Raw genomic sequence first — 11,438 nt, 5'->3', positions numbered from 1 at the left:
TGCAAAACCTTTAAGGGGTTACTCCGATCACTGTGTAGCCACAGATCGCTTAACCATGATGCATTTCTTTTTCTGGTTGCCTGTATCATTGTATTTATTTGTCCTAGTTCCATGTCCATTGTCTTATGTTTTATAGACTTTTCCTTGAAGATGCTGCTGTTACTGACAGGTGCCCAGGTGCATATACTGCAGCCTTGTTTAATGGTCCCAGGTGTGGGGATTCCTCCCTGGAGAATCTTGTTGCCTGGGATATAGCTCATATATATAAATATCCCCCCCGAGAGAACCTAATAACACAGTCAGTCCGAAACTACTCATGTCAAAACATTGCAACGTGTTCACACAACAAAATAAAGACTAACGGCGAGCAGGGAAGCAACCCCCCATTCTGGATGCTTCGGAAGTCTATATAGGACTATGTGATCTTAAAGGGAAAGTCCACTTTTTAACAATTTACATGACGCTACTGTTATAATCTACATAAATTGTTGCTCTACAGATTTAGATTTTTCTTCTTCATTCATACCCAAAGGAAGGAATTCAGAATTCTGATGGTTTCCTGCTACAACAGAGCAATGCATTGTGGGAGCTCAGGTGAAAGTAAGGCCCTGTTCACATGGAGTATTTTGGTGCTGTTTTTGACACGGAAACCGTGTCAGAAAGAGCGCCAAAATGCCTGAAATCACCTCCCATTGACTTCGATGGGAGGCGGAAGCGTTTTTTTCCCGCATGGCGTCCTATGTTCGGGCGTCTACATCTCTGCCCTCCCATTGACATCAGGCGCTTAATGGCCGCGGGCGAGAAATGCTACGAAAAACTCAGCAAACAGCGTGCAGGCAAAAAAAACCTCAATGTGAATCGGGCCTTATAGAGTTAAGATGACCATACACTAGAGATTTTGTCCTGCTAAAAAGCACGATTTAGACCACTTTTGGCCAACCGCCGGCGCCTTTTCATAACCCGAATGAGTGTGACGGACAGACTGAAAGCCTGATACCTGTAGAAAAGATCTGCCATGTTGGATATTTTTCGGTTTTTGTCTGGTGCAGTCTTGTCAAGTCGTTCAAGCCAAACAACAGATCTGCATCCCATCAATAGAAACCCAGACCAGGCCACAGATCAAGGCAGAGACCGACTGGCAATTTGTCTTTTTGACTTATGGAGTTGTCGTCCAAAATGACAACCTTAACAGACCGTCCATAAAATGAAAAGTCATTCAGAAAACAGCAGTCAGAAATCTCTTCTGTATGGCCAGCTCAAGATCTAAGCTGTTAGGTCACATGTCTGACAGCGGGGTGGAGCTAAACTGTTGTCTGTTTCCAAGGGCAACAAGGAGAATTTTGTAAACCGCTATGTATTTGAAAGACTCAAAATGAACACAAAAACCATAAAGCAAATGATGTACAAATTTACACATCTTTTTATGTAGATTAACTGTAAATTGTTGTTAACATTACATTTACATTTATTTTTATAGTGTATATAGATTCTACACAGGGTGACATCATCCTATGCAGCGTCACGTGATGTCATTGATGGTTAGGTAAAGCGCCAGGTCAAAGGTTGAAGCGTCTGGGTCCTGATGCAAAATTTGTAGCAGGGGCCTCCAATACCACAGACGATTGATTGTACTGGTGTCCAGAGTGGCCCTTAAACCCAATGAGGTACCAGGGCTCGCTTGCGACCGCTACTTACACACCCTCTATAATTATGCGCCTGACCCAGGGGTAGGTTGTTGCCTGTGGCCTGTAGATTTGCTTCAACTTATAACCCCCTGGAATTGGCACAGATGACATCACCACAACTATGAGGTCATCAGTCAGACAAAATGAAGACCGATACCAAGTTATCCATAAAAAATGTTTATTTAAAAAAAAAAGAAAACCAAAATTAATATTGATCATGATGCCTCATTGGTCAATGAAAATTCTGTAGCTGAAATTATTTGTCCAAATTGAAATCCAAAAATGTATTTTTAATTTATAAATATTTGCAGATGATGTCATTGGGTTTTAAATTTTACATTTGGATGGCACCTGCTTACCAAAGACGTTGATGGCATATCGGCATTATTGTCAGATAGGTGAAGGTCCCACTACCCAATCAGTAAAATGAATTGGCAGTGGTGCTATAAAATCAGTGTGCCACTTCAGCTTCTGTCCCTTTTAGAAGATTGCATGGTTGGCCCACTATAGTCAATGACCGACCATGTGGCCTCCGAAAAAAGCAGAGCCGGCAGGACGTTAGAGCAGTCACAACGATCGGATCCCCATCCACCCATATTGATGGCATACCTTAGTGATATGCCATCAATATCTGTCCTAAAACAGCCCCTCTAAATTCCCTTAATTTTAAAGTTTGCCCATTTTGAAGGCCTCACATGACTTTCCCTTGTTGCTTGATCCTTCCTCTACGCTGTAAACTGATGGCTATCCCATTGACACCAATGATTGATAAGACAAATGCCCACCTGGAGACCCCCTGGGAGGTGAACACCACCCCTCCCTGTCCTCATAGACCAAAAGTGTTTATTTTCTGCCCCATAAATTGGCCAAATTTTCTGCCCATTTGCCCCAGGGAATATATCACTAGAGCATCCGTACGAAAACTGATCTAGTAGATGCACTTGCCCATAACAAACATTGGCAGCTAAGTTTATATATAGGGCAATGCAAACATTGAACTTCTCTGATTTCGTGAATTCCAAGAACGAGATGTAGAGATGTAGCAGAGCTGAGTTTGTCATTGAACTGTTAATTTAGTGCAAATAGAGCAGTAAATTTACCGTGCTAATTTTCAGATAAAGAAGTAGGTTTACCTGCAGTCCTATGTTAAACCACACAAGCAAATTGTGAGAATGTTCTAAGTACAGTTTATGGATTAAATGTACTTGCAGTCCTATGTAAAACCACAGATAACCAATCATGATAAGTCTGAGTACAGATCATACGATAGGTGTACTTGCAGTCCCATGTAAAACAGCAAATAATATATTGCATTATTAATATAACTTGTGCCAAAAGGCAAACTCAGCTCTACTATATCTGTCTGTTGTCCAAGGCGGAATGTCCCCTCGATGACAAAAATATAGGATCATTCCTGGGATGTAGATGAAACCTTTTGAAGTCTTTTGCCATTTGGTATCTATGGTTATTTGGGGATTCTGCCCTATGATCATATTGTAGTCTCAGTAAGGGGGCCCCATAGCAATGATTGAGTAGGCCACCCCATTATGGCACCACGTTTTACCACCCAGGACTGAAGGGTCTTGGGTGTTTGTTTCCCCCTCCTTGCTATTTCCTTGACACTTGGGCCAATTCCCCACCACCTTGTTTGCTAACTATAAAGCTTCTCTGGAGTCCTGCAGGTTCTCGGCACCTAGTAGCAAAGAGGATGTGACCAACCAGGGCTGGGCCCCCTCTATGCAAGGGCCCTATAGTAGACCCATGGTCTGCCTCTATCGCACATATGCCCTTGGCTCTAGGACTATTGCAAATCCAAAGCTTGAGTCTAGAATCATTGTCATGGTTTGCATTTCAGGTACCAGGTGTCTTTGAGCCAAAATGATCTTGGTCCCTGACAACTTATTTCCCAGGACCCACAGTATCACTGTTGTGGACTATTTGGCTACCATATTGGCACCAATTAAATTGTGAAGTAAAGAGAAATACTTTCTAACCACTTCGGTCAGACTGCGAGTGTTGTAAGAAATGGAAGCTCACAAAGATCGAGTGTTTAGAGTGAGTCTTTGTTCCCCACTATTGTGTTGTTTGTCGTTATTTCACCATTAATGGATACAAGAACTTTCCACTGTACGGAGAAGAGCAAGGACATGAGATAAAGCACACAGTTCTGCTTCACAACAATACACATTATATGTTACAGACTTTCCTGCAGCACAAGGTCCTCAAACATAAGATAGCACTTCAGTGATTGTGGCAAGTTAAAGGTCCTCACTGCTCGGAGCCCCTGGGGCCCAAGGCTGGAGCGTATTCGTAGACGGCTTAGGTGTTTTAATGAGCGAGGCTGATGAGAAAAAGACTCAATCCAGGCAATAAATCCGACTTGGGAAGCAAGGCGCTTGGGAGGCAGGCCGGTTTTCTGGGGAAAAAAAGCAGATAATTATTTAAAGGAACACAATTTATATATAAACACTCAAGTTACCACAAAATAATTTTCACTAATGTAGAATGTGTCTTTCAGTGTGTTAGCCCTTTAAACAACGTTGTACTGTTTACATATATATTACATTGCTTACCTTGTACTAATGCTGAGTTACATCCTGTATTAGGGCGGGTTCACACATGGCGGAATTTCACTTAAATTCCGCTGCGGACACTCCGCAGCGTTAATCCGCAGCGGAGCCGTTTCTCCATTGACTTTCACTTTAATTTAGCAGTGTTCGTTTACACGATGCGTACAATTCCGCTGCGGAGCATAGGCTGCGGAGCGGAATTTGGTGTCCGCAGCATGCTCTGTCTGTTGCGGAGCAGTGGCGGACTGGTTGCGGACTCATGGCGGAATTTCTCCATTGACTTCAATGGAGAGTCAAAATTCCGCAATGAAGTCCGCAGATCTTATGTGTGCTGCGGAGCGTATTGTTTTTACTACCATGACATTTCTTCATTCTGGCTGGACCTATGTATTTCTAGGTCTACAGCCAGACTGAGGAAGTCAATGGGGCTCCCGTAATGACGGGAGCGTTGCTAGGAGACGTCTGTAAATAGTCACTGTCCAGGGTGCTGAAAGAGTTACGCGATCGGCAGTAACTGTTTCTGCACCCGGGACAGTGACTACCGATCTCAATATACATGTATCTGTAAAAAAAAATATAAGTTCATACTTACCGAGAACTCCCTGCGTCTGTCTCCAGTCCGGCCTCCCAGGATGACGTTTCAGTGTAAGTGACGGCTGCAGCCAATCACAGGCCAAGCACAGGCTGCAGCGGTCACATGGACTGGAGCGTCATCCAGGGAGGTCGGGCCGGATGCCGAAAGAGGGACGCGTCACCAAGACAACGGCCGGTAAGTATGAATTTCTTTGACTTTCACTAGGGAAAGTGCTGTCCCTTCTCTCTATCCTGCACTGAATAGGGAGAAGAGAAGCACTTTTCCTGCAGTCCGCAGCGGCCAGTCCGCATCAATTTTCTGCACATTTTGTGCAGATCCGCTGCAGAATCTGCAACGCAGATTCTGTGCGGCATTGATGCGGACAGTTGCGGAGGAATTCCGCCATGTGTGGTCATGCCCTTATACTCCAGAGCTGCGGCCACTATTCTGCTGGTGGAGTCACTGTGTACATACATTACATTGCTTATCCTGTACTGATCCTGAGTTACACCCTGTATTATACTCCAGAGCTGCGCCCATTATTCTGCTGGTGGAGTCACTGTGTACATACATTACATTGCTTACCCTGTACTGATTCTGAGTTCCAACCTGTATTATACTCCAGAGCTGCACTCACTATTCTGCTGATGGAGTCACTGTTTACATACATTACTTTTCCTGTACCGTTCCTGAATTACAGCCTGTATTATACTCCAGAGCTGCACTCGTTATTCTGCTGGTGGAGTCACTGTGTACATACATTACATTACTTATCCTGTACTGATCCTGAGTTACATACTGTATTATACTCCAGAGCTGCACTCACTATTCTGCTGGTAGAGTCACTGCATACATACATTACATTACAAATCTTGTACTTATACTGAGCTAAGTTCTGCATTATACTCCAGAGCTGCACTTACTATTCTGCTAGTGGAGTCACTGTGTACATACATTACTTATCTTGTACTAATCTTGAGTCACAGCCTGTATTATACTTCAGAGATGCATTCATAATTCTGCAGGCTTCAGAGCTGAAATATGCCATCACTTTCTACTTGTGCAGTCTGGCTATTTGTATAATGTGAAGTGTAGTCTATAGACCAGGCATTGTACAGTAATCTAATGTAGCTGAGCTGTTAGAAGTGGATCTTACTACAATCTTAATAACCAGAAGAATTGTGAGTGCAGCTCTGGAGAATAATACAGCTGTAAATCAGGATCTGTACAAAATAAGTAATACAATGTATTTACAATATCGTGCAACTATGGTGACAGTTCCCACTAGGAAATGTTCCTAGAACTGTTTCTGTGGAGAATTGCTTTGTGGTGATGCATAAAAACACGCAAGTGCAGATGTATAAGTGATCATCTCTCAGGAATAGGGGGCCAGTGGTGATCCGGGTAAATGTCTGTAGAAGTAAAACCCTTTTAATGAGTCGGACGGGAGTTGGAATTAAAGTGCTAAGGAGCTACAGTCCGTTCAAAGCAGAAGACCAAGTACAAAAGACACATAATGACGGATCCATCAACAGTATCTTCTTGACATTTTTCCCCTCGCAACATGATTTTTTTCCCCCCTACACTGCACAGGGTAGAAAGTCCTGAACAGGTGACCCCCTTTATTCACTCAGTCCACCTTTTAGGGGATTTTCATTGACGGGATATCCTCAGGATATGTGATCGGTGGAACTGGATGCAGTACCAGGCACAGCCACATGTATGAATAGGCTGCTGTGTCTGGAACAACAGTGAAGGGTCTAGTGGGGATCCCAGGGGTCAGACCCTCACCCATCACACATTGAGAGCTTATCCTAAGGACATAAATATAATATTGTTGTTCTGAGAAATTCTTTCCATCCACTCACCTTGTTCTTATATGTGATATCAGCGCCTGCCTGTACAAGGAGCCGAATACACTCCAGTTGCCCACTGCATGCCGCCAGGTACATCGGTGTCACTCCCCAGTTGTCCTGCAGGTTGACATCCGCACCGTGCTATGCAAAAACCAGAAGTCACTGATCAATTCTACTTCAATGGAATCTCAATGCTAATGAATCACAGGGAGAGCGTGACCGGTTGACAGCAAAGTACAATAGAGATGTTTATATGACAATGAAAAAGTTGTAGAAAGCGCACGCTCCTGTGGTTACAGAGGCTCTCCTGTTTGGAAAATTCTGTTTTGTTATAAGGATCCTCCAATGAAAAGCCGATCACAGGTCTTGCTGCTAGGATCTCCAACGATCAGTTGTGATCGGTGGCTAAACCTTGCAGCAAGTGTTCAATTCCCCTGCAGCGCCACCACAGGGAAAATTAAGTACTGCATTGAAATTAAGCATCTGTCCATGTAATGCACAGACATCCCAGGTCCTCCAGAGAGAGGGAGATGCTGTAGGTAATAGTTGAGGGGACCCCTCTCTATTAACTTAAAGTCCCCACATAGATGACAATATTACTGAAGTTTACCCTTTAACTGCTGGAAAAGTTATGAGCCCATGAACAAGACTGTATTATGGACCCGTGTTGTACAGAACATAATGTGGTGTCCAAAGACTGCACCTCTGATTTCAGACAGAAGTACATGGAGGTGGCATCACTCCATTGGTGAGATTGCCCCATCGCATGCCGAATTACGGAGGTAATATTGTTTCTAGGGGTTGTTTACTGAACAACATGGCGTTCATGGTTGGTCTGTGAAGATTGTCCTTCTAGACAACTGCATAAGTTAAAATGGCAAATGGTCTGGGCTTCTATTGATGGGATGCAGATCTGTCGTTTGGCATGAACGACCCCAAAAAAAAATCCAACATGAACTTTTCCATGAAAATGTCTACAGTTGGCGTCTGTTACGTTCAATCGTGTCACGAAAAGGTACCGATGGTCAGCCAAAAATGGTCTAAACCGTCCCATTCGGCCGATCAAAATCTCTAGTATATGATCAGCAGAATAATAATTTACTGTATTGTTGTGAGGCAATAATCCAATACACAAAGAAACGGAGAATGGGCAAGATAACTCACCTGTATCAACAAGAGGGCACAGTCCGGAAACAATCCAATGGCTGCATGTAGGGGGGTACCTCCGTGCTTACAACAGCTGTTCACACTGGCCCCATGTTGCAAGAGTAACTCCATTGAAATCCTTTGTCCTTTATAAGCTGCCCAGTATAAGGGCGTCTTCCCATAATAGTCTTTCTGATCCACCAACTCTTTATCTAAAATATCGAACAGACAATGAAGAATTAATCTGTTTTAAGACACAATGGGGGAAATTTATCAAAACTGGTGAATAGGAAAAGTGGAGGTGTTGCTATTTGGTCTTACCCTTCCCCCACTTTTTTAAAATAGTCACCAGAAAAAGTTATATTCGGGATAAAGGGAATATAAAATCTGTGCTCCACCCAGAGGGGATTAAGAATAGAGGGTATTGCCCTTTAAAATGTGACATTTTTCATACCTGAGGTGCTCAGTAGTGCGCACAACTTCTCCACGTTGCCCCTGCTGGCTTCGTAGTGGATATCTGTCCATTTGTAGTTGTAGCTTGGAGCCACTTGGTAATGTCGCACCTGTGTCTTGGTGCAGGGACTTCGGGACAAGGAGCTAATGTAGAAACCCATCTGTCTCATGGGTCAAGGTCTTCATCCAGAGGAATCTAAGAATGGAAGAAGAGGCCCCTAAGAAACTTGACACAATCTCCAGTCTCTATTGAGTGCCATTTCTGTTTTTGGTGGGCTTGTGCTTATAGACAGATGCCAATCTGAACAAGTAGAGCTGCAGTGAAGAACATGGGGGATGAACGGCTGCCCAATCCAAGGATGAGACAGAAGGTGGATTTTAGACTACCAAAGACTCCTATTAGATAATGCAGCTAGGATGGAGTCCCTCATAATGAAGCAGAGCTAAAAGGTACCAAACTGCGAAATCGCTAAAAAACGGCATTGCCGGGGTATATTTCCCCGAAAAACTCAAGAACATGAGTGTACAATCTAAAACTTGAAGGAGAGGGAAGGATGAAATAGGGACCTGCATTAAATAATTTTATGCTCCATTTTCTCATATGGGGAAAAATTAGGCTCTGCCATGGGAAATGTGCCCATTGCTGAAGAACGGCAAGATAATCTGTCATCTCAGAAGACCAAAAGCAGAAGAAAAGACAACTTCAGGGGGGTCTTACAATTGGTTCTATTTGTATGACTATAACCCCTGCTGGATTATAGGAAGGGGCAAATGCTGGAGCAATGATGAAAAGTTGATGTTCATCCTTACCAGTAGTTGGCCTTTAAAGGGGTTGTCCCTTGACAACTTTTTACTTTTATAACCAGTCAATACTAATAAAAGTATGATAGTTGGATGTTCGACAACTGGGACCTCCTCCATGACCGAGAAGCTGTTAATGGGAGCGCTCAGGGAAAGAGTGCCACAAAACACCACATATAGGGCATGCTCTGTCTTTCAAAATCTGCAGCATGCCCTAAAAAATGTGACCACACTGTGTGAATGGGATATCATTCTGGTCACTATCGCCTTTGTTGCTGACCATTTTTTCTCTGATAGCGGGTGAGTACTGTTTTTTGTATAGCCACCCAGGTGTAACTTAACTCTCTTGGACCCCAATGCCAAATCTGTAAGTGGGTCCTCACCTACCAGATGCCATTTAAAATATAGGTGTGTTTTTATATGGGAGGGAGCCTTTAGGCCCCTCAGATATCCGGGTCTGGGTGCGAGTGCTACCTCTGCTATATCTATGCCTGCACTTTTGTCATTGGTCACGATCACTGGTCATTGTTTCTCCAGCCACTTGTCAACAATCAGCGGAGAATTTCCCAAGTGAAGTAATGCGAAAATCCCATCATAGAGACTGATCCAAAAATTTTCTGTGTGACAACTGTTGTCCAACCATAAGACAAGAAGGTGATACATGTAACCGATTATTAGGGGGAACTTGGTCACAATGTTGCAAATCCCTCTGTGCATCTCTATCTTTCTATCTATCTATCTATCTATCTATCTATCTATCTATCTATCTATCTATCTATCTATCTATCTATCTATCTATCTATCTATCTAATCTCATATCTCTCTGTCCACAGCTCTGTAGGATCAGTATCTCACCATCCTTGTGTTAGCCCAGTAGGGGGCGTAGTCCTCTCCTCTCTGTCATCAGTACCAGCTGTGATGGATCAGTTATTGTTCTGCAGATAAGGAGATGTGAGTTGTCTATTGTCTGTGCGGTGGAGGACTGGCAGTGTGGGTGGCACAGCCCTGTGATCAGTAATCTTCCCCCTGAGCGCACACTGGGGGGCATGATGAGGGTCTTCCTGCTATCATAGCTGTTGATGAGGCTGCTGACCTGGTGCTGCTGGGTCACTGGGCAGAGCTTGATGAGGCTTCTCCGGGTATTGTGCCAGTCTATACAGGGTGAGGGGCTGATTCCCCTGTTTCTGGTGCAGTTAGATCATAAGACAGCTGATGAGGGTCGTCCTGGTCTCGGCTGGGAGGATTGTGCGCCTGGTGCGGCGGCTTCACACGGCGGGTCAGGGCCCTCCTGGTATCACAGCTGGTGATGTGCCAGTCTATCGCTGCTGCGGTCCCTGGTGCAGATGATTCACAGGGCAGAGCTTGCTGGTATGATGCGGTGGGCGGCTGCTGTCCCTGGTAGCACCGGCTCACCAGACGCAGCTTTCGGAGGGTCCTCCTGGCATCGTAGCTGCGGTGGCGCTATGTAGGAGGCTGCTGTCCCTTGTGCAGCGGGCTCTCCCTCCTGCATAGACGGACGTGCTGCAGCCGCAGATCACCCCGGAGCGAGCACAGGGTCACACGCCCGATACTCCTTCCTTGTTGTGCTGAGGGCGCAGTCCGCGGCCGCTCTCCAGGGTGCTGACAGGAGCCGCTCCACGCATGCGCAGCAGTCAGTGCCAGGACAGCGGATGCTCGGATGAGTCGCAGCATTGGCAGCCGGTGTAATATAATGGTGCCCGGTCACCGCCTAGCTCCAAACAAACACAAGCCAGCGGGGGAATTACAGTCACTGATATCGAGTGTGTATATAATGATAGTATATGTGTGCATCATATAATAAAATGTAAATGTCTGCATATGTGTACACCGTGGTGGGTATAGTATATGTGTACGACATGGGTACAGTATATGATAATGTGTAGGACATGGACGTGGGCACGGTACCTGTGAGGGACGTGGGCACGGCACCTGTGTGGGACGTGGGCACGGCACCTGTGTAGGACGTGGGCACGGCACCTGTGTAGGACGTGGGCACGGTACCTGTGTAGGACGTGGGCACGGTACCTGTGTAGGACGTGGGCACGGCACCTGTGTAGGACGTGGGCACGGCACCGGTGTAGGACGTGGGCACGGCACCTGTGTAGGACGTGGGCACGGTACCTGTGTAGGACGTGGGCATGGTACCTGTGTAGGACGTGGGCACGGCACCTGTGTAGGACGTGGGCACGGTACCTGTGTAGGAATGTGGGCACGGTACCTGTGTAGGAATGTGGGCACGGTACCTGTGTAGGACGTGGGCACCTTATATGTTACATAGGTTGAAAAAAAGACACAGGTCCGTCAAGTTCAACCTTTCTCAATAAATTACCCG

The 11,438-nt window shown here is 45.2% G+C and overlaps 1 protein-coding gene across 2 annotated transcripts; it reads right to left on the bottom strand.

The window, feature by feature from the left end:
- Nucleotides 1-1,455: 1,455 nt before the first annotated feature.
- On the bottom strand, nucleotides 1,456-10,742 carry LOC142658196 (transient receptor potential cation channel subfamily A member 1-like). 2 transcript variants are annotated; one of them, XM_075834061.1, is made up of 5 exons: nucleotides 9,941-10,742; nucleotides 8,286-8,480; nucleotides 7,850-8,043; nucleotides 6,698-6,826; nucleotides 1,456-4,101 (listed from the first exon to the last, which is right to left on the bottom strand). In XM_075834061.1, exons 2-5 carry the CDS (start codon nucleotides 8,452-8,454, stop codon nucleotides 3,880-3,882), a joined length of 714 nt encoding a protein of 237 aa, XP_075690176.1. In that variant the 5' UTR covers nucleotides 8,455-8,480; nucleotides 9,941-10,742; the 3' UTR covers nucleotides 1,456-3,879. The 2 variants fall into 2 exon arrangements, with proteins under 2 accessions (XP_075690176.1, XP_075690177.1); XM_075834062.1 differs by having other exon boundaries at nucleotides 10,179-10,742.
- Nucleotides 10,743-11,438: the final 696 nt, after the last annotated feature.

This window comes from Rhinoderma darwinii, chromosome 7 (assembly GCF_050947455.1).
Source record: "Rhinoderma darwinii isolate aRhiDar2 chromosome 7, aRhiDar2.hap1, whole genome shotgun sequence".
Taxonomy (NCBI): Eukaryota; Metazoa; Chordata; class Amphibia; order Anura; family Rhinodermatidae; genus Rhinoderma; species Rhinoderma darwinii.
The sequence above is the reverse complement of the archived record's forward strand: the minus strand, read 5'-3'. Positions and strand labels throughout refer to the sequence as shown.